Source organism: Canis lupus, chromosome 23 (assembly GCF_011100685.1).
Source record: "Canis lupus familiaris isolate Mischka breed German Shepherd chromosome 23, alternate assembly UU_Cfam_GSD_1.0, whole genome shotgun sequence".
NCBI lineage: Eukaryota > Metazoa > Chordata > Mammalia > Carnivora > Canidae > Canis > Canis lupus.
The window spans coordinates 52666938-52690567 of NC_049244.1; the positions used below are offsets into that span (position 1 = coordinate 52666938).

At 38.7% G+C, this 23630-nt stretch overlaps 1 protein-coding gene across 10 annotated transcripts in view; it reads left to right on the forward strand.

Annotated features, from left to right (window-relative positions):
- The window catches only part of OPA1 (OPA1 mitochondrial dynamin like GTPase), an 86605-nt gene that overhangs the window by 36354 nt on the left and 26621 nt on the right, over positions 1–23630 (forward strand). For all 10 annotated transcript variants that reach the window (XM_038571323.1, XM_038571327.1, XM_038571326.1 and 7 more), the window contains 12 exons: positions 1467–1539; positions 1626–1698; positions 3627–3742; positions 4602–4666; positions 5440–5516; positions 11606–11771; positions 13767–13919; positions 15481–15589; positions 16088–16167; positions 19830–19970; positions 21745–21861; positions 23376–23469. In XM_038571323.1, the coding sequence (XP_038427251.1) occupies positions 1467–1539; positions 1626–1698; positions 3627–3742; positions 4602–4666; positions 5440–5516; positions 11606–11771; positions 13767–13919; positions 15481–15589; positions 16088–16167; positions 19830–19970; positions 21745–21861; positions 23376–23469 (1264 nt within the window). The remainder of the gene's footprint in view (positions 1–1466; positions 1540–1625; positions 1699–3626; positions 3743–4601; positions 4667–5439; positions 5517–11605; positions 11772–13766; positions 13920–15480; positions 15590–16087; positions 16168–19829; positions 19971–21744; positions 21862–23375; positions 23470–23630) is intronic.

The following is a 23630-nucleotide window of genomic DNA, read 5'->3' on the forward strand; positions in this document are numbered from 1 at the left end:
CCTTCCACCTGAAACTTTCTGCCAGTGTGCCTCTTGTGCTGGGTTCCCAAGATAGACCACCCCAAAGCTCACTGATTCTATAGAAGGACTCCTAGGACTCTGCACAGTCATCCTTAAACCTAAGATCTGTTAACGGTGATTGGATACAAGGCCAAATCACAAAAGACAAAAGTGTAAGAGATGGTATCCGGCGGAAACCAGGCTCAGGTTTCCGGAGCCCTCTCCCAGTAGAGTCCTGCAGTAAGTGCTTATCCCTCCAGCAACAAGTTTCTCATGAGAGACTCCGCTCCTAAGGTTTTGACTGGGGGCTGTGCATGTAGGCACCCTCAGATTCCAGACACCCAAAGGAAAGCAGATGTTCAGCAGAAACCACACTACTTACACAATGAACCACTGTTATATGGGGAAACTTTTGTATCAATGTGGTAATTGTTTACCACTGAGGTCCTCAGATGCCAGCCAGGGACGAGCAGGCCTTTCCAGGACAGCAGTCTCAGACCTGCTATGTTAACTCTTCTCTGCACAGCCTCCATGACCTTTGCTTCGCCATATTTTGAGGGGGAAGGCCTACTGTGGTGGGTAGTGGTCCTGGTATGGAGGCGGGGAGAAACGAGGTAGGAGCAAATTCTGTGCCTCCTTCCCATGTCTCTTCATTTCTTTCATTCCTTTCCCCTCTTCTCTAGGTAGTGAGTTTGTATTTCTTTTGAAATGCAGTTGAAGTTTATATCAGTCCTTTTTTATGCCAAAGAGTCAGCATTAGCTCAGGAGTGTAACTTGTCTTAGAGGAGGGATTCTTATCTCAGTGTTAATGTGAACGGGCTCCTGGGAGCAGGAGCACTCAAATTGTGTGAATGATAGATCTCTGTGCAAATACGCATTTTTCTGGGGACAGAGTCTTTAGTTTTTATTATATTTATAAAAGGGTTTTTGACCCTAAAAGAGATGAGAGCCAGTGGACCCGAATATTTTAAAAAAGGGAGTAAGATAGGACAGTCCAACTTGGATAGAATATATCTATTTGAAGAAGAGCATGGGGAAATAATCATCGCTGCTGCCATTTATCGAGTGCCCCTGCGTCCCTGGCACTGTGGGATGTATCATAGTGCCTCAGAGAATCTTCTCAACAGTCATTTTGAAAAAAGTAATAAGGCCTTATAGCTAGTAAGTGGTGGAGCTAAAATTAAACGAAGCCTGACCCCAAAGCACTACACATCATTCCAAGTTTTAATAATACATTTATATCTTAATAATGTATCTTTTAGTGTAGTGAAATTAAATATTTTTTCCCTCAAATAGCAATTGAAAAACATTTTGATACTTCTGTACAGATTTATATATTTGACTGAACATATATATATATATATATATATATACAGCATTATCGTTTGCTTTCTGAATAGTGTGTTATGCTTTAAAAACCTTATATAAACGTACATCTCAAATTTTTTTCCCACTTTTAAAAATAGATTCAGCAGATAATTGAAGGAAAACTCTTCCCAATGAAAGCTCTAGGTTATTTTGCTGTTGTAACAGGAAAAGGTATGCAAAGATGGATTATTATAATTTAAGTTTTTGTTGTCTTCAGATAAGATTAGTTTTCTTAGACCTTCACCATCTTTTCCTAGGAAACAGCTCGGAAAGCATTGAAGCTATAAGAGAATATGAAGAAGAATTTTTTCAGAATTCAAAACTCTTAAAGTAGGTATATGGTTTAAATATTTAAAGATTTTGTAGTGCGGGAGTAGCTTACACTGTTTTTATTTAAAAGTTTGTTTTGTAGTTGTTAGTTTAACATTGAGTTTCCAGAGTTTGTCCCAAATAGTGATCTGTATCTAATAGCCAAGTCCTCAACTAGTCAGAATTAGGGACAGCTTATCCTATGATACAGTACATGCTGGTATAATAAACTGCCTCTGAAAGACAACACAGACACCTCTTTAGTTGTTTTACTTATAAATAAGTATTTATAGTATTTATAGTATGCCCTAAGTGCTGATATTTAAAAATCAGCACTTAGGGCAGCCCGGGTGGCTCAGCGGTTTAGCGCCGCCTTCAGCCCAGGGCGTGATTGTGGAGACCTAGGATCGAGTCCCACATCGGGCTCCCTGCATTGGGCCAGCTTCTCCCTCTGCCTGTGTCTCTGCCTTTCTCTCTCTCTCTCTCTGTGTCTCTCATGAATAAATAAATTTTTAAAAAATCATTAAAAAATAAAAATCAGCACTTATATTTTTACTTATTTATCTTTTAAAGGAACCAATCCTTCTGGTGTTTTATGTTTATTATTATTATGTTTAAATATTTTTATTTATTCATGAGAGACAGAGAGAGAGGCAGAGACACAGGCAGAGGGAGAAGCAGGCTCCATGCAGGGAGCCCGATGTGGGACTCAATCCCGGGACCCGGGGTCACACCCTGAGTTGAAGCCAGGCGCTAAACCGCTGAGCCACCCGGGCTGCCCTATTATTATTTTTAAGTAAACTCTGCCTCTGACGTGGGTCTCAAAACTCAGAACAAGAGGTGCATGTCCTACCAGAGCGCCTGAGTGGTTCAGTCGATTAAGCATCTGGCTCTTGATTTTGGCTCAGGTCATGATCTCAGAGTCATGAGATCCCAGTCCCATGTTGGGCTCTGCACTTAGCCGGGAATCCCCTTGAGATTCTCTCTCTCTCTCTCCCTCTCCCTGTGCCCCAGCCACCACTCACACCCTTCCTCCCTCCCTCTCTCTCAAGTAAGTCAAAAAAAAAATCTTTCTTTACTTTTTAAGATTTTATTTGTTTACTTATTTGATAGCAAGTGAGAAGGGGGAGGAGCAGACTCTGCACTGAGTGCAGAGCCCTACATGGGGCTCGATCTCATGACCCCAAGATCATGACATGAGGTGAAACCAAGAGTCAGATGGTTAACAAACTGAGCCACCTAGGTACTCCTAAATAAATAAAATCTTCTAAAAAAAAAAGGACTTGCATGTTCTACCAACTGAGCCAGCCAGGTGCCCCCAACAGTTGGATTTTGTGTAAATGTATTCCGTTCTCTTTCAGTATTGGAGAAAGTTGAAGTCGGGTGGGGATGTCAGAGGGGTACCCTACATAGATATTGATAGAAATTCATGAAAATAAGATCCTGACAAAAAAAGCAAGAAAGAAGAACTAAAGGACAACTGAATTATATTAAAACCTTATATATGGAATCTCTTAAAATGGCAAAGTATGTTTGTGTCTGTATTGGTATAGTAAATCAAGATAGTTCTTGCAGACATGGTCTTGAGTGTTATCTGTAGGGACCGGAGCCAGGTGTATGGCACCTAGCTGTCCAGCATGAATAGGCACTAGCCTCGGGTTACTTAAATTTGAATTAGTTAACTTTAAAGAAAGGAAAACTTCTGTTCCTCAGTCACACTAGCCATACTTTCCAAGGGCTCAATTACCCCATGGGGCTAGTAGCTACCATTTTGGGTAGCTCAGTTAGAGGACGTTTTCTGCATCACAGAACATTCATTCAGCAGTGCTGGTGTAAGATGTGAGGGTGGCTGTTCTCATTATATTATAACAAGCACATTTTCAGACATGATAGTAATGTTGTCCTTTTTGCCATTTTTATGTACTGTAGCTCTTGTTATTTTTTATTAGGACAAGTATGCTAAAGGCACACCAAGTGACCACAAGAAATTTAAGCCTCGCTGTTTCAGACTGCTTTTGGAAAATGGTACGAGAGTCAGTTGAGCAACAGGCTGATAGTTTCAAAGGTAAGTTGGCTTTTTAAAATGAACTAACAACTTCAGACATTTTATTAGATGGCAGTCTTGGGTATCCAGCAGATTCTTTATTCCCTGAGTAGTTGCGTATTAGTTCATTTTCTATTAGATAGTATGTGGAAAGTAGAAAAAATACAAATTTTCACTTGTTAAGAACACTTTTTCCTTCAGGGGAAACATCACAAGGAGCACTTTGCAGAGTTGAAACCGAGTAGAAGGTTGGCAGTACTGTTTGGGAGAAAGCTTAGTGAACTACAGAGGACTCAGATTCCCCGTTTTTTAGGGATGCGAGAGGAATGGCCTTGGGAGGCAGAGCGGCCTGTGCTTCAGCTGTGTTGTACTAGTTCCTGAGTCCCACACTTTCCTGCTCTGTGGCTTTGTTGTCGTAGTTTCATTTGATGAGAGTATCCTTTCCCTCCCCTTTCCCCTTGGCAAGGACCCCCACAGGGTCCCTCCGCAACCCTATGAGTATTGTTGTGTTCCCATTCCACAGAAGAGAAACTGGGGCAACAGTAACTTACCCAAGTGGTGCCCCCAGCATCCTACACAATAGGTAATAGACCCAGGATTTGAATCGTGGCGATGTGATTCCAGAGTCCGTGCCGTTAGCGGCTATCCTAAGCTGTGTCAGCTCTGTTTTGTGGATTGAAGATGGAGAAACTAAAGTCCAGAAGATTGGTTTGGAAAACTGTCTCAGTGGTGAGACTCTGAGTTGTGGAGAGCCAGAACACTCAGGAACCATAGGTGTACACTCAGAAGTTCAGTTAGTACAGACGTGTGTGAGATCAGCTTTAACTACTGCAGCTGGAAAGAAAGTCCTGAAACTGGAACATCTTTCCTTCTTCCTCAGCAACACGTTTTAACCTTGAAACTGAGTGGAAGAATAACTATCCTCGCCTGCGAGAACTCGACCGGGTAATACAGATGTCTTATTTAATATCGTGTTCTAACAGAATTTGTGTTGATGAGCAAAACCTGGTCAGCCAAACTGCTTTGGTTTTGACCTTAAGATTACTAATTTAGAGCTGCCAGGATACAGCTCTCTGTTTAACTGCAGGAATGCAGTTACCTCTTCTATAGTAGTTTAGATTATTTAGTACATAATATTAAAAAGTAATTAAAGATCATAAGATTCTAAAGCAAGTGTAAAATGTTTTCTGAAAAAGTGAGGAACATTTCTTTAAAAGGTCTTAGAGAATTAATATGTGAAGTAAACTTTTTAAAAATTACATACCAATTTTTTTACCTTTTCAACATTTACTGTGGAGAAATATATTCTAATTTAGTGGGACTTCAGTCTTGGTTTCCCTTGATATTAAAATGCCATCCATTGTAAAGGAGCATCAATTTGCTGATGCAAATAGACTAAATTAATAGGCGTTGATATTTTCATATAACATTTGTTACGTGAAAAACTTCCCTGACGAAATAAATGTTATGTGAAAAACTGCACTCAGAATTAAATGAATAAGGTAGACACCCGTGTCCATGTCTTTGTCCTTATATGGCCACTGGTATTTGTGTAAAAGAGGGTAGGAGGGAACATTATTTGCTAGTCATGCGTGTTCAGATGTAAGCTCAGCCTACCAGCCTGTCAGAGGCCTTTTTTTTAGTGGTCTCTGAAACTCATGGCAGGGCAGATTGACAATCTTATGAAAATCTTACTTACTTATATCTGTATTACCTAGAACGAACTATTTGAAAAGGCTAAAAATGAAATCCTCGATGAAGTTATCAGTCTGAGCCAGGTTACACCAAAACATTGGTGAGTATTTGACCTTTTCTCAAAGACTTTACTATATGGATTATAATGAAATACTAAAATTTAGATTCATAAAGCAGTGATTTATTATAGCCTTGGGGGATCCCTGGGTGGCGCAGCGGTTTGGCGCCTGCCTTTAGCCCAGGGCGCGATCCTGGAGACCCGGGATCGAATCCCACGTCAGGCTCCCGGTGCATGGAGCCTGCTTCTCACTCTGCCTCTCTCTCTCTCTCTCTCTCTGTGATTATCATAAATAAATAAAAATTAAAAAAAAAAATATTATAGCCTTGGCTTATCCCCCCAAACAGTAAATAGGCAATAGCATAAAAGTATGTCTTTTTGCAAAATCTAACCACTATTTTAGTCTAATTATTTAAGTGCAATAAGTTATGTATCTGTTAAGTATCTTTCAGAAGAGGTATTCTGAAAAATTACTTTCTCCATGGTCCTTTTTTTTTTAAAGAGATTTTATTTATTTACTCATGAGAGACACAGAGAGAGAGAGAGAGGAGAGAGGCAGAGATACAGGCAGAGGGAGAAGCAGGCTCCATGCAGGGAACCGGACACCCGACGTGGGACTTGATCCCTGGTCTCCAGGATCAGGCCCTGGGCTGAAGGCGGCGCTAAACCACTGAGCCACCCAAGCTGCCCAGAGTGGCCAGTCCTTTCTTTTTTTTTTTTTTTTTTTAATTGGAGTTCAATTTGCATAACATATAGCATAACACCCAGTGCTCATCCCGTCAAGTGCCTACCTCAGTGCCCGTCACCCAGTCACCCCCACCCCAGCCCACCTCCCCTTCCACCACCCCTAGTTCGTTTCCCAGAGTTAGGAGTCTCTCATGTTCTGTCTCCCTCTATGATATTTCACACTCATTTTCTCTCCTTTCCTCTTTATTCCCTTTCACTATTTTTTATATTCCCCAAATGAATGAGACCATATAATGTTTCTCCTTCTCCGTTTGACTCATTTCACTCAGCATCATACCCTCCAGTCCCATCCACGCTGAAGCAAATGGTGGGTATTTGTCGTTTCTAATGGCTGAGGAATATTCCATTGTATACATAAACTACATCTTCTTTATCCATTCATCTTTCGATGGACACCGAGGCTCCTTCCACAGTGTCTATTGTGGACATTGCTGCTAGAAACATCGGGGTGCAGGTGTCCCGGCGTTTCATTGCATCTGTATCTTTGGGGTAAATCCCCAACAGTGCAATTGCTGGGTCGTAGGGCAGCTCTATTTTTAACTCTTTGAGGAACCTCCACACAGTTTCCCAGAGTGGCTGCACCAGTTCACATTCAGAGTGGCCAGTCCTTAAGTTTAAATTCAGTATTAGTAGTTTCCCACCTCCGTGTCCTGGATGATGACCCCTTTTCTCTCTTCAAAGATTCAAAATTTGCCTATTTTTAATCTCCTCTCCTTATCTTAAAAAGAGTTCTGATCTTATCTCTACTTGTTGATTGATTAATCAGATATATACAACCCAGCTTATCTTTGTTGTTATTTGTATTTTAAGCCAGTTCTATGGCTTTCTGTAAGCCAATTAGCTTTTGAATGTGCAGGAAATAGTGTGTATACACACGCACACACCCCTGTTGGCATGCAGACACACACACAGTGAATACTACTTGTCATAGTAGGTTGTATGAGGATAATGTACATGAAAAGTGATTTGTAAACTGTTATAACTAATTATGCTGCTTATGGGAGAAAAATATGGTGCCTCTGTAAATTCCTGGTATCGTCAAATGAAATGGTTAGTTTTGTTTGGGCAGAGCAGTCTGAAATCAAAGTATACCTGAACTAAGGTGAGCAAGGAAGATAGATGTCATTTATTTAACATGCAGGTGTCTGAAGGAAATTGTGAAGGGACGAGAAGCCTGTATTTCCAGGTTGTCTATTGAGAAGGCAAGGGAGGAAAGTAGGACGTCTGGCTGCAAGAGAATTATTCTGTGACCTGCTGGATCAGATGATTCTGTATATTTTCATCAGCTTTCTTTGTTTTTTTTTTTTTTTCCCCAGACTCTATCGCTTAACAAAAACATAGATCAAAATAGCAGATCCTAATTGTACAGTTCATGCCACACTGAATTGAACTGCATTGTACCCATAGTCATTATTGTCCAACGTACTTTTTTGTTGCATATGCCTTATGTGATATTTTAGGATGCATGACTAAGATGTTAATTATTTAATTGCCAGGACTATTTGATCTACATTTGGTGATCTGGAAGCAGTGTTACAAGTACTTTATGTCCTTTATGTGATAGTTTATTATTTACTTACCTTCTATTCTACTGTAACTATATTCTTAAAAGGTTGTTGGGGGTTTATATTTTACATGATGCATTATAGGCAGAAATTGGCTCTCAGTGTCTTCACACAACATACCTGATCATCAGAAACTGATTACTGACATCAAGCAGGAGATATTGATACACCGTTAACATTATGGGACCATTATTATAGATTTATCTATTTTTCATGTCATTTAGTAGAAGTCCACTTTAAAAAAATGGTATGATGGTACGCATATAACTTTTGGTTAGAAGTATTAAGTTTATTTTGTTGAAAGAATGAAAGGAAAATGGGTAGGCATAGTTGAGTCCCCTCAGAGTTGAGGAATTAAAAAGGTTTCTGATATCAAAATCGTAGATTTAAAGGATAAAAGGTGCTAGGTAAAGGCAGTGACAAGAAAATTGCAGAGCCGGGGAGGTGTCCCAGGTAGCTCTGGCTTTAGCATACGCGGCAAGAGGCAGGAGATTAAACAGTAGATACAAACCAGATAGCGATTATCAAGGGCCATACAAGCCGTGTTCAGAAGCTTGAGATTTATCCCATGAGCACGGAGGGCCACTGAATAACTTTAGGGCAGATTTTCATTTTAGAAAGATCCGTAGTAGGGAAAGTGGTAGGCTGTGAAGAAGGGGGCAGTGAGCAAAGAGGCAGTTGGCTGTTGGAGTTATGTAGATGAGAGGTGATGGCAGCTTGAACTTGAAGAGTGGTTGGGCAGATGGAGAAGAAGAGACAATTTTGAAATATCTGAGAAGTTACCTAGAAGACAGAATTGAGAGGGTTTAGTGATTGGATGTATAGGTATAGAGAAGTCAGTTAAACAGTGAGTACATTTTTATCCCAGTAATTACATTGCTGGGAATTTATAGGAATGAAGATATATTTGACAAAGATGAACACGTAAGAATCTTTACCGTTGTTTTCTGTATAAGTATAAAGAAATCTAAAATTTATGTTTTAATGCAGGGATCCTGCATTAAATGTTTTTATTGATAAATCAAGCCGTGAATAATGATTGTACTACTGAAAGGAATTACGGAGGACTTCTTGCTTTTTCTGTATTGACTGAAGTTATTGTAAAGACTAAGTCGTCTGCTTTAAAACAAATTTCCATTTTGAAAAGTGTTTTCATGGGATCCCTGGGTGGCGCTGCAGTTTGGCGCCTGCCTTTGGCCCAGGGCGCGATCCTGGAGACCCGGGATCGAATCCCACGTCGGGCTCCCAGTGCATGGAGCCTGCTTCTCCCTCTGCCTGTGTCTCTGCTTCTCTCCCTCTCTCTCTATGTGACTATCATAAATAAATAAAAATTAAAAAAAAAAAAAAGAAAAGTGTTTTCATTTAAATGGAGCAAATGGAGGTAAAGTTCCTGGAGATAATAAGGGGAATGAGTAGAACTGTAATGTTAATTGTAATTTGTGTATTTGTGGAATCTTCCCTGGATGATGGTAGAATTTAGAATAGAGACGTCTACAGTCACATGACATATACTAGAAAATGTAAATAAGAGTGCAAGTCAGGGTGGCCGACCGCGTAAGCACGTGTTCTGGCCTCACGGCTCTGGAGTTTCTGTGGGGCAGTTGAGGACTCCTGGTCCAGCCTGGAAGAGTGTAGGGTGAGGAGCACATGGCTTCCACTTCCCAACTTTGAGCACCTCTGGTCAGAATGTGAGGACAACCACCTCCTGGAAGGGAGAGCCAGGAAAGGTTTGAGGATGTGAGAATGTAAAGTGGTTGGTCTGTTACGGAGCCGAGTACTGGGGGCATAATGAACGTGATTGTGATGAAGGGGAGCAGGGAGCATGGACAGAGGACAGCAGCTGGGCAGTGGAAGGGCAGGCGCGGGAAGGTGGGTGAGGATGGGTGACAGCAGCTACCTGGGGTGGACTGGACCTCAGGCTTGTCAGGACTTGGTGGTCTGGGATTTTGTTATCACCTCCTTGAAGAGGTGTCTGGGATGTCGATTCCTGGCCCACAGGCTCCAAGGAAGAGACAACAGACCGAGTCTGTTCTGAGGCGGGAGCAGCAACAAGCCCTGGTGGTCAGAGGCTGGATCCTGGCCCTTTGTCCATCTTCAGAAATCTTGGATTTGTGTTTAAAATTATATCTGAATAGGAGGCCCTGAGCAGCTTCTTTCCTTCCAGCTTGCTTCTAAAATTCTCCCCCGTCCTTATCTGTCATGAACACTGTGACTAAATGAACTTTGTCTTTCTGGTGCCCCAGGGCGTACCCTTTCCTCATGCTCTTTGGTGTTCTGGTTGTCACTGAAAAAGACCCAAAAGTTAGCAAGGGGCAGCCACAACCAAGCCCATTGACTCGGTAGACTTGATTTTACACAAGATGTTGAGTGAATATTAGGAGCTTTGGATAGGAGGAAGTGTTGACACTCCTCAACCAAGAAAACCTTTGGCCAGCAGGGATGTTTCTGCTGCCCTGAGCTTAGTGGCTGTGTAGTAGGGGTTGGGGCTACTCTTAAGACTGACTACTTTTGGTAAGCAGAATGTTTTTGTATGTTGTAGTATTTTACAGTAGAAATTAGTTTGGGAGAAGCCAAATAAATATTTTCTTAAGAGTTCAGTTTTTTTTTTCTTGATTGAAATAGTTGTCTTTTTCTTGTTTAGACATCTGTGTTCTTGTAAGGTGCCTTTACGGCAGGATTCTCAACATGATTATCTTTTATACTGTTAACCTTTGTCATGGTGTGTTAGACCGTTTTACTTAGCAATATTTCATAGCATCTCTGTGCTCTGTGTTGTGATCTGATAAATTGTTTCAAAATCATACCAAGAAGTTCTCAGACTTGGACTCCACAGTCAATACATAGAAAGTATGTATTAATATTAAGCAAATAAGCACACGAGAAGACGCTTAAGAGTATGGGTCATTAGGGAAATGCAAATGAAAGCCACAATGAGATACCACCGTCAGCCCGGCAGAATGATTAACCATATCAAGTGTTGGCAAGACGTGGGGTGTCTAGAGCCCTCATCCTGTGCCCATGGGAATGTAGAATAGTTTAGCCAGTTTGAGAAACGGTTTGAATGTATCATAAAAAGTTATATATAGGGATCCCTGGGTGGCGCATCGGTTTGGCGCCTGCCTTTGGCCCAGGGCGCAATCCTGGAGACCTGGGATCGAATCCCACATCGGGCTCCCGGTGCATGGAGCCTGCTTTTCCCTCTGCCTGTGTCTCTGCCTCTCTCTCTCTCTCTCTCTGTGACTATCATAAATAAATAAAAATTAAAAAAAAAAAAGTTATATATATAATTGCCATATGATGTAGGTATTCCAATTCTAGACATTTCACCCAAGAGGAGCAGCAGTGTGTGTCCATACAGACTCGCACGTGAATGCTCATAGCTGCTTTGTCTGGAATAGCCAATAATGGGAAGCCACCCAGATGTCCACTAGCAGCTAAATAGATAAACACATTCAAGTAGTGGAGTACTGCTCGGCAATAAAAAGAAGTGAAACGCTGATATACTCAACAATATGGATGAATCTCAAAATCTGCTCAGTGAAAGAAGGCAGGCAAAATAAGAGTATGCTGTTCGGGTGCATTTATTTACAGCTCTAGAAAATATAAGCTGATCTCTAGTAACAGAAAGCAGATCCAGTGGCTAGAACTTGTAGCCATTATCTTGATTGTGGTTATGCACCAGTGTGCTCATATGTCAGAACTTTAAATACGTGCAAATTATTGGAGTGAATGATACTTCGATAAAGCAGTTTTTAAAGCCAATATTATATTTAAATTTGGTGTTCTTGAAACTTTTTTTTTTTTTTTTTTTAATTTCAGGGAGGAAATCCTTCAGCAGTCCTTGTGGGAAAGAGTATCAACTCATGTGATTGAAAACATATATCTTCCAGCTGCACAGACCATGAATTCAGGGACTTTCAATACAACAGTGGATATCAAGCTTAAACAGTGGACTGATAAACAGCTTCCTAATAAAGCAGTAGAGGTTAGGATATAATTTAATTAAATGGGTAAGAAGCATTATCTGAAGGGAGTAGGAGCTGTGAATTTTAGGTTTTATTCCGATCACAGCCTACTGTCTCTTCTTAGGGCCATTATGCTCCGTTTATTCTTTACTCCTCATCTCTGTGTTGGGTTAACCTTAATGCTATTACCAGTTGCTGCCATCATAAAAATTTACTATTTGGTATGATGTTGATCTGAGGGTATCGGTTCTGTTTCAGAAATAGCATGTAACAAAACTGGCAACGTTTGCTTGAATGGGAAATTCTTTAAAAAATTTGTCTGTGGATAACAATTCCACAGAATATGGAAATAACAATATTTCCTTAAAATAACTATTTTAAGGAAAATATTTAATGAATGAAACATTTCATTTGTTGAGTTTCTGCAGGGTTCATTTATATGTAAATAATCATTTTCTTAGGATCCTGCCAGCAGGTTAGACGAGGAATTCTAGGAGAGTACCTTGAAGAATGCTTTTCTGTTACACACTGGCTGTACCACTTAGTAGCTGTGGGATCCTTGGACTCCTGCTTACTCTGTTTATTTGTCTGTACATTAGGAGGATAGGTTGCCTACCTCACAGATTGTTATGAGGAGTAAGTGAACATGAAATGTGTATGATACGTCCCGGGCCCATGGTAACTGCAGTAAGCGCCAGCTGCTTTACTGTGATGATGTTCATCATCAGGGTTGATCTGCCATGCGTGTTACTCTGAAGAATGATTGTTCTAGCAAAGGCTCAGCGTGTCCTGTGCTTCTGTGTGAGGTTGCTCACAAAATTAGAATCAGCGTTAAAGATAATCTTATTTTTCATTACCTTAAAAAGAAAATGTCAACTTTTAATTCTTTGGGTGTGGTTCCCCTTTTCCTGTCCTACTGCACTCCTGGCTTTTTCACCCCTTTACTCAGTGTCTTCCTGCTTCTCTTTCAAAGAACTGACAGCTGTTGTGCCGAAGCTGCATATTGCTGAGCCCTGTCAGTTCTCTCCACGTTTACCCCTAAAATAACCAAGGGCTTACTGCCACTGCCCCATTAGCTCCCCTCACAACTGTCCCTGGCATCTGTCTGGGCCCTGTCCCACGGGTATTGTCACATCCTGAGGCTCAGCAGTGGACGTGGCCATTCTGTCTCCTGCTGCTTTTCCCTTCATGCCTGGGTGTGGCAGAAAGATGTGGATCTGCTCAAGGTCAGGAAACAGGTGCTGATACCTCACTGGGTAGTCTAGGACAGTCACGTGGTTTATGCCATGATTTCTTAATGCTTGAAATGAAGAGGGCTGAGTAAAAAATACAGCATTAACTAGCCCACTGAACCATAAGAAGGTTTAGTTCTTCGTTACTTTTGACACTGTGTTCTTCCTTTCACTGCCCAAGTAATCGGGAGTTAGCTATAACGTAGTTGAATGTTTCTCGGCTGTGATTGAAGGTATTGATGCTTTGCTTCATATATTTACATAAGGGCATAGATGTGAAGAAGTCACTGTGAAATCTTAAACTTTCTACAGTGTGGACAAAGCAGGCAGACTCCCACGTACAAAATGAAATAAGTGAACTAAGTCTGGTGGCTGACTGGAGTGCAAACCTGTCTCAAGGGGTGGCTCCTGCTTGTCTCCGGTTAGTGTCCCGTAGGAGTGCAGGTGCAGTGCCGCCAGATAGTTCGAGATTTTATATGAAGGCTATTTATAATGCTGGCTACTAATTTCTTAAAATTTAAAATACCGCATTTTGTCTAGCAAGACATATCAGGGTGCCACACCTACCCCGCCAGCTGCCAGTGTGAGATCTCTAGGCCGGAGTTTGTATTTGCTGCCTTTAAAAAACAAACAAAAAAAAAAAACAAAAAAAAAACTTGTGCTTTCATATATATTTTGTGATAAGTTAGTTGATTTATTACATCTATTTGGCTTAAATTCAGGTGTTTGTCATGTTACATATTAAAGTTGTATTATAAATATGGCTTTTTCTTTTAAATCTAGGTTGCGTGGGAGACCCTACAGGAAGAATTTTCTCGCTTTATGACAGAACCAAAAGGGAAAGAACATGATGACATATTTGATAAACTTAAAGAGGCTGTTAAAGAAGAAAGTATTAAACGCCACAAATGGAATGATTTTGCGGAGGACAGCTTGGTACGTCATTTGTATATTATGGTGTCAGCCTTACGGCTTTACATACTTTCTCAAATTGATAATCTTTTTAGAGGAAGTTGTCTTTATATGACCATTTCAATTAGCTTCTGAATTTAAGATAATGAGGGAAAGACATCTTTATCTGTATATAATCAGCCCTTTAACATTTCTCTGCTATTTCTTTTGTGGCTGTCATTTCAGAGAAAAGTCCAACTTCACAGTAAACAGGCTTCTGTAAACTTCCACAAATTGTCCAGTCGCCAATACATGGGCCTGAACCGCAGATGGCTCAGATAGCTGCTTCTTATTTTACTCTTGGTGGTAATGAAAGGAATTAGATTCATTGGTTTTCTGTGGATTTGAGTCATAAAATATTAGACTCCTAAAATAATGCTAACTACCACATGTTGAATGCTTAAAAGGTGCTAGAAACTACAATATATGTTGTAAGCACTATTTTATTTAGTTCTTAAGCAGTCCTATTATTGTCCTTCTCAAAGCCCTAACACAAGCCCTGCTCTAGTTACAAAGCCCCAGCTCTTGACCTGCACCAAATCCTCCACCTCCAACAGATCTTTTGTTATGGAGAACGTTCTCATCACCATAATCAAACCTGTGTTAGCACCTGCTCTGCTCAGACACTTCAGAGGAGGCACTGTTGAAAGATAAGATGCAACAATAAGCAATAGAAAAATGCTTATTTCACTGTGGGCTGGTTGTAATTTATTTTTAAACAAATACTTGTCTTCATATTTGAAAACAATATTCATTCTTGTTAAATACCTTATTAAGATTAGCTTCTTGTGAGAATAGTGTCCTTTTTCCTTCTTCTTCTTTTTTTTTTTTTTTGAAGACTTTATTTATTAGAGAGTGAAGGAGAGAGCACAAATAGAGGGAGGGGCAGAAGGAGTGGAAGAAATAGACTCCCCGCTGAGCAGGGAGCCCAATGAGGGGTCTTGATCCCAGCACCCTGGGATTATGACCTGAGCCAAAGGCAGATGCTTAACTGACTGAGCCACCCAGGCGCCCCAGAAGTGTCCTTTTTCATTCATTCGTTCAAAAGTTATAAAATTTAGAAATCAATTTTCTTATATAACTCATATTGGCTTATGGTCTAGACATTTTAAGCTTCCCTCCTTTACACTTTTCATTGATGTTAACAGTGAGACAGTGGTTGTTTTTCTCCTCTTTTTTTGAAAATGCTAACACAGACAATATGGCAAAAAGGAAAAGTAGTGATCTGAATCATTAATTTCTGAGAACTAGTGTTTTGGGTGCAGATTTATATGTGGCTGCATGTATAATATGCCTCTCTCTGTCTTAGACATAGCCTATTTTATTTGAGATAGGAAAAAAATCTTCACTGTTCATTCTTTTGAAAGAAAGGTGACCAATAGGCAGATAATAGGACCTCCTGCACTTGCGTGTGAGGGACATACTTTTATGTTGTTTTAGGTACATCTATTATTTTGTATATTTGATAAGCTGTCAATTTGAATAAAATTACTAAAATGATAAGGCATAAATCAAATTAGCTGTTTTTCTTTCCTTGTTATTTCAGAGGGTTATTCAACACAATGCTTTAGAAGACCGCTCCATATCTGATAAACAGCAGTGGGATGCAGCTATATATTTTATGGAAGAAGCTCTTCAGGCTCGTCTCAAGGATAGTAAGTAGGGACACAGGTTGTTGAGTTTTGAGTATTCCCGGTGGTGGAGAAGTTATCCAACTTGATAATTGGGGGGAAAATGTTTTTTAAAAAATAAATAAAACTAATATTTCATAGTCTTTGTCATTAATACCATAGTTAAATATTTTTTGTGAAATTTTTCGGTCAACTGCTTAGTGACTACTGAAAATATTAAAATAGACACATGTTTATATGTACTCATTTTTAAAAACTATAATTGAATTGAAGACTCTGTACTTACAGGAACTTTACAAGCAGTTATACCTTTCAGAGATTATAAACTTATATGCTTAAATTATTTCTTATATATGTACTGTATCAATCATGTAATCTTTTTGTTTATTTTAACTGATTTTATATTGATCAAGCAGTTTGAAGTAATTAAGAAAATGACTATTTATTAGTAGTTATAATTTTTGTGCTTGGTAAGTGACAAAATTCTTGGTGAATTAAAACAATTTTTAAAAATTTTTCTAGCTGAAAACGCAATTGAAAACATGGTAGGTCCAGATTGGAAAAAGAGGTGGTTATACTGGAAGAACCGGACCCAAGAACAGGTAAAAACAAATCTTTGGTCTTATAGAATTTTGTTTAACTCAAGCATTAAAATGTAACTTTTGCATGCCTACAGACCAATCTTAATAATTTCAAATGTTTTACATCAGCCTTTTTAAAACATAATGAATCTTTAGAATAAATAGAAAACTATAAAAGAAAGGTTTTTTTTTTTTTTAAAGTGAAGTAGCTGTGTTATTAAAAGGAAAGGGAAATGAACCATGCCCTTTCTGTGGTAGATTACTTTGTTCATTTCAATTCCTGGTTTGAGGTAAAGCGAATATTAAAGCTATGAACAAAAATTAAAAATGACAAGGATTTCAGAGGATGTAGAGGAAATATGATTAGAATAAAACCTATAGCAACTTTTTCTTTTTTTTAATTTTTTTACTTCATCTGTTGTTACCTCTGGATTTTTTTGTTGTTGTCTGTTCAAATATTCTGTTCTTCTGCATTTTTTGCTGTTGTGTGCAAAATAGGTGTAAAAATTCAGACAGGAAGTAGAACTGTAGAATTTTTTTATTCAGTAAATATTTAATGAGCACGTCTGAAGAACAAAATGGTAAAAGCAAGTATAGTAACTTGACAGATGAGTAAATAGAGGGAAGATGTACAGAACATTTAAGGCCCCACTTCCTACCATCTTTGTATTTCTTTTTTTTTGTAAAGATTTTATTTATTTATTCATGAGAGACACGCAGAGAGAGGCAGAGACACAGGCAGAGGGAGAAGCAGGTTCCCCACAGGGAGCCCGATGAAGGACTCGATCCCAGGACCCCGGAGTCACACCCTAAGCTGGAGGCAGATTCTCAACCCCTGAGCCACCCAGGTGTCCCTGATCTTTGTATTTCTTATTATGGCTTCTCTTCCTATCTAGGATTTAGTTTGACACCACATCTCATTCTTATGTTCATTCCTTAAACAAAAGAGTGAAAACAAGATACAGAACATACATAAGTGAAGGAAATAATACGAAAAAGAGGTGGCATCCAATCCCCTTTCTTTTCTTCAGTCTTTGAATCCATGTAGTTAGAGAAAGGAAACCAAGATATGGAATATCAGGAAAGAAAATTTAAAAAGTGGAAAATTACCAAATTACATGTCATGCCTGTTTTCTTACTAATTTTTTGTTTTTGTCTTAAATACAGATTTAAGTTATAATCAACACCCTATTTTCTTTTAAGTTTCATGCCTTTTTTTTGCCTCATAATCTATCAGATGTGAGTCCTAATTTGTCTTAAAAAAGTGAAGGGACAGTCTCCCTCTTCTCTTTTTTCCTAATAGGATTCTTGTGGAAAAATGAGTCATTAAGAGACTGCAGAGAGGCCAAGGAAGTGGACAGAGTTAGTGGTTGGATCATGCGTGTTTTCAGGGAGCATCGGTTATCTCTCTCTGCACATGGGCTGAGAGGATGAGGTCTGTCAAAGGGAATTTCTAGGAGATCCATCAGAGGTTTCTGATTTTAAGACTAAAAGACGCATTGATTGAAAGGAACTGGGGTGAGGCAGATAAACTCAGAAGAAAAATGGTGTCTGACCATAAAGGCTTAAGGGAAATTAGTCCTAAAGTCTCCAGAATAATCAATGATGGCAACTCAGCAACTAGTGGCCAGTACACTTGGTCTAAACACTCTCAGAGAGAAATAATTCTTAGTTGTAAGTTATTGTCTCAGGAATTTGAATCCAAAAGGAATCTCTGCAAGTAAAGTAGAGGAATTAATTTTAAGATTAGTGCAGGGATCCGTGGCCTAGGAGAGGAACATGGAAACGCTTCAGAGAAGAGCCTTCCCAGGGGTTCAGGGCAGCCAGCGTAAGACTCTGTGAAACAGAGGCCATCATTGGGCGTAGGAGGAGGGACCTCAGGACCACCTGGGGAACGGTTTGTGTGTGTTATGTGTCATTTTCTGTTTCAGAAGAAAGCCCTGCCTGTAAGACTCACTGAATCACATTCTCATTCTCTGACTTTTCTCATCCCTCCCACTCCCTGTTGAAAACCACTATTCTAACCCTCATTCCTGGAGGTTATGGTGAGGAACAGATTCTGGAAGAGGTTGAGACTGTCCCCATGTCTCACGCTGCAAGTTTAGGTGGCTATGTAACAATTCCTTCTGTCTTTTTGAATGACTGATTTAGTGGAAAAAGACATTTTAGGTCGTCCTATGTTAAAGATAAGTCTCTGTTCTGAAAACTATTTTGTGCTTTTATGTTGTTACTTTTTCCTTCGTTTTCTAGGGAAAAATCCATCCCTTTGAAACATTCTCACCTTGCCTGAGCTGAACTGTGGTGATCTCGTTCAGGGTGGATGGGAGAGTAGTCTTCTCCTGAACGCTGTGTGGTCAGGGAGCAGGTGCACAGATGGAAGTGAAAACAGGACGAGAGTTGGGGAGTATCATCTAACTGGGAGATTTCCATCTTACTTCAGACCAAGAGCAAATGTTTAAGGAAACTGTAAAATTTCTCTTCTAAATGTCGTGTTTTCAGAGAATATTAGTAGTTTCATTTATAAGCCAGTTATTTGCATTTATATTTTATTCTGTGAGTACTTGGATATCGTAGTTTGTTACAGTTTGGGGCAAAGTGCTGTGCTAGTAGCTTGTTCAGAGTAATCAGTGCATTTGAAGCTAGACTTTTTTTTTTTAACATGCAATTTTGAAAGGATTGAAAAGAAAAGATAAACGTGATTTGACACGGCATAAAAATCTTATTTTTATATCTGTCACTACTATGTATCTTTTACTCCTTTGGTCATCAGACTGTGAACAGTTACAGAGAAGAGATTGGAAGTATACTTAAGAATGATAGCCACCTGGCTGGCTCAGTGGGTAGAGCGTGCTACCCTTGATCTAAGGGCTGTAAGCTTGAGCCCCATGTTGAGTGTAGAGATTGCTTTAAAAATAAGACCTTAGGGGTGCCTGGGTGGCTCAGTCTGTTAAGCATCAGCTCAGCTCAGGTCATGATCCCTAGATACTGGGTCCTTGATCCATCTGGCTCCCTGGTGGGAAGCCTGGTTCTCCCTCTCTGTCTCTCCGCCCCTTCCCCCTGCTCATGCTCTGTCTTTCATGCTCTTTCTCCCTCAAATAAATAAATAAGATCTCTAAAAAAATAAAATAATCTTAAAGAGAGGGATGATAGACACCTTGCAGAAACAGTCTAAAGCACAATTTTAATGAAAAGAGTTTTTTAAAAAATCCAACTATGAATTTCATAGTTATCAAAAAAGACAGCAGGTGCAAGTCCTTACAGTCATCTAGTTCTTAGATACGAGGCATTTATAGAACATTATCTCTCCCCATGTTCAGGGTCCTTTTTCCTAGACTGACATCCCATCCTAAGGTCAAGAAGCTTACAGAGTCAGGAACCTGGTGAGGTAACTTTGACAATAAAACATTTCAGCAAAAGCGAAATATATAACAAATAAGGCTAAATTTCCTTTTTTTTTTTTTTTTTTTTGCCTTGCCTAAGTCCAACTTCTTCTGCCTTCATAATCCAGAATACCAATATTCTGTATTCATAAGCCAAGATACTATGTTCTTGTTTCCTATGTGGAGCTCGTGTTCCCTGTGGTGCATTAGCAATATATTTATTAAAACTAGGGCTCTGTTTTTATAAGCATTTGCCAAATCATGATCCATCTAAATCACAGTCCTCTTTTAAACAATTTAAAGTTTGTGCATAATGAAACCAAGAGTGAATTGGAGAAGATGCTGAAGTGTAACGAGGAGCACCCAGCCTATCTGGCGAGCGATGAGATAACTACAGTCCGAAAGAACCTTGAATCCCGAGGAGTAGAAGTGGACCCAAGCTTGGTAATACATACTGCTGATGATATGAACTTACTTCCTTAATCTCTGTTTCTTACGGTAAAATGTTACTACTTCTCACACGTTACTTGGATATTTAAGTGCTTGATTTGACTTTGGTCATGTGTACTTTTGCTGACAAAAAACAGTCATTTTGACTGTAGAGAGTAGAGATTTCTTGTTGGTATTTCTTTAAGTGTAATGCTTTATTTGTAAGTGAGGAGATTGAGACTTAGAAAAGTGAGGTATCTGGGCAAGGTCAGAAAGGAGCTCTGGCAAAAGGGGGTAAAGGCCGCCACATCTCTGCATCACGCTATACTCCTTCAGATTGCAAAATACAAGTTCTTCTGTGATAAAATTCACTTATATGTGTGTTTTCTCGGTCACATGTACCTTATCAAATATGAGTGGGTTTAGAAAAAATATGAATGTTAAGTTTTTATTAAATTGGATAGTGCCTTAGGGTTCTATCTCATTTTCCTCACTCGGAAAATATAAGAATAAAAATAATTACAGTTTAGACTATGTTTTATGTCATAATACTTCATGATACTTATTTGGGAAATTAAAAAAAAAACAACTTTCTGGGCTTGTGTGCCCCAGTTAGGGTGTAAGGAATCGAAACTTCATTTTAACATTAGCTTAAGTTAACTTAAGTGAAACCCAATTAGAAAAATAATTCTAAGGGGAAAAATAATCATATAAGAAATTTCAGAACCACACATAAATTCTTTTAGAGATGATCTGTTTCTGCACTTGAGAAATGAGTATACTTAATGTGATTTCCACCAGAGGTCAGAACAAGAAAAGAAACCGGGTAAAACTCAAAGCAGTTCAAGCTGTTACATCTAGCATTATTTATAAAAATTGAAAATGAAACTGAAACTAATGATACATGAAATTATTAGTTGAATGTAAGTTTAATTTATCCACATTTGGACTTTGCCCACATATTAGGATACGAATTGACTGTGTATTTTAATTATTTTTTCTCAGCAAGAAAATCTCAGGTTTTTTCCAAGAGACATTTTGTTCAGTGTATTCTATGAAGCTATAAAGTAGTTAGCAAAACGTTATGGCAAGAATAGCAGATGGGCTACATGTCAGAGACGTGGATTCTAGCACAGTTTCATCCCATTCGTTAGTAATAATACCTTTAGTAACTAGTATAATCTCTGAACATTTCACTGTTTTCATCCGTCACACAGCATTGATGATATTTGCTATACCTGCTTAACTTTATTACTGTCATGCTCAGAAAAGGCAATGGTGTGAAAGAACCTTGAACACTCTAACAAACCTCATAGTAATGACATTGGGGGGTCATTTTGCTGTGGCAGCAATGAAATGTAATAATCAAAAAGGAAATGTTGTATTGATGGACATGGTCTGAGACCAGCTTCCTAGTCCTAACTAACTCTGTCCTTCGATTAGGCTCACAACCTCTTTTCCTTGGGGCTCTTTACCTCTATCCGGGGGAGATGATAATCCCAACCCTACTACTCTGCAGAATGATTCTATGACTACAACAATCCTTGTTAAAAACATTGTGTATTTGGAAGTACATAAACTGGTAAGGGGTCAGAGTAGTGGTAAATATAATCTTTGTCTTAAAATTTTTTTTTAAATGGTTAAAAAAGGTTGGAAGAATAATAAAATCACCATTAGTTTTAATTATGTTTTTTATAATAACTTCTGTAGCTGACCTTTCAGGATAGGTTTGGTCAACCTGCAGAGTATCCAGAAACTCTTTGGTTTTTGTTTTCTTTTTTCATTTTAGATTAAGGATACTTGGCACCAAGTTTATAGAAGACACTTCTTAAAAACAGCTCTAAACCATTGTAACCTTTGTCGAAGAGGCTTTTACTACTACCAAAGGCATTTTGTAGATTCTGAGGTAAGGTGTCCAAAAACAAAGGGAAATGCTTTTAGTGATTGTTGTTTAGATGCTTAAAAGTAAAAAGTAGCTTTAGCATTAGTTTTAAGTCCTTTGATCTACTGGGAAAAGCATATGTGGGTTATGAAGAATACCCTAACTCTTGTCTTTTCTGAGGTATTTACCAGTTTATATTTTACACACTAAAAGATTGTGTATGCAGATAATAGGCATTAAACCACTTTTTAATTTTTTTTTAAGAATTAGCTTTTTATATTAGAAAGTATGTTCTCGTGGAAATGCAATAAAAAATGTAAAAAAATTTTCAAAAGGACATAGCCAGTTATTTTAATATTCCTTATTAATGAATAAGTCACTTATAATTCCCTGACCTAGGAGGAATTTTAATTAATATTTTATGTGTATGTTCAACTCTTTCTATACACTGTGTATCTGCACGTGTATGACAATAACAATCCATTTGGGTAGTGGAAATCCTACTGTAAAAACAATTTTTTGTTGTGCTTTTTCCTGTCTATTGTAATTCTTTCTTTATATCATTAAAATCTCTGCTTACTTAAAAGAAGTATATAAAGTTGTACATTGTTTAATGCCACGTTTCACAGAGTAACCCCTAGGTGGCAGCAGACTGATTGTGTTTTGAGCATTTTCTTACAAGCAGAAACGCTTTTTTAGAGTATCATTCTGAAAGAGCTATTCAGCAATGATCTTATTTGAGACTCGTAAAATGCTTTTGAGTTTTCTACAGCTTAAAATAAATTTTTATTTAAATATACTTGTGTAAAAAGTGGCAAGTTTTTTGCCTAATTGTTGAAAAGACCTGTTTACAGAATAAGCTTCTTTTAAAACATATCATTAATTTATTTTTTTTACAGCTGCATTACAAAACTGGCTTGAGTGCACAAAGAAAAGAGGTTAACCTAAGGGTGTATTTAAGCTAACATGGTTGTTAACTGAAACTAAATAAAAATTAAGGTTATATCCTGTGATTTTCTACTTGTATATAAATCATGAAATTCTTTACTTCCCAAATTGATTTGCTTTGTCATTGGAATCAAAACAAACCTCTATAGGTGAGGGGCAGTTTGAAGCCAAATCATGCAGAAGTTCATTGACCTGCAGAAAAGATTCAGTGGCTTATATCTTCAGTAGGAATGTATAGGGGCACCTGGGTGACTCAGTCGGTTAAGCATCTGCCTTCGGCTCAGGTCCCAGTGTCCTAGGGTTGAGCCTTGCGTCGGGACTCCCTGCTTAGATTCTCCCTCCGCCCCTGTCATTCCCTCCACTTGTGTTCTCTGGCTCTCTCTGTCAAATAAATAAATAAAATCTTCAAAAAAAAAAAAGGAGTATATGTATTAGGTAAAAAAAATAAAAGGAATATATGTATTAGTTAGGTCTGAGATTTTTAAAGTTTAGGGTGTAGATAATAGCCTAATTTAGTAGTTGTGTGTGTTTATGGTCATAGCTTTCATTTTTTAAATTTGCATCTGTAATCTTCATTTCCTAAATTTCAGTTGGAATGCAATGATGTCGTCTTGTTTTGGCGAATACAGCGTATGCTTGCTATCACTGCAAATACTTTAAGGCAGCAACTTACAAACACTGAAGGTAAGCCACAGAGGTATCACTTTCTAATTCTAACATCAAAAAAATAGCAATAGCATTCATTTTTAATAGACAGATATCAAAGTGATTCTTTAAAAATAGATTCACTGGGGGCACCTAAGATGGCTCGGTTGATTAAGCCTCTAACTCTTGGTTTCAGCTCA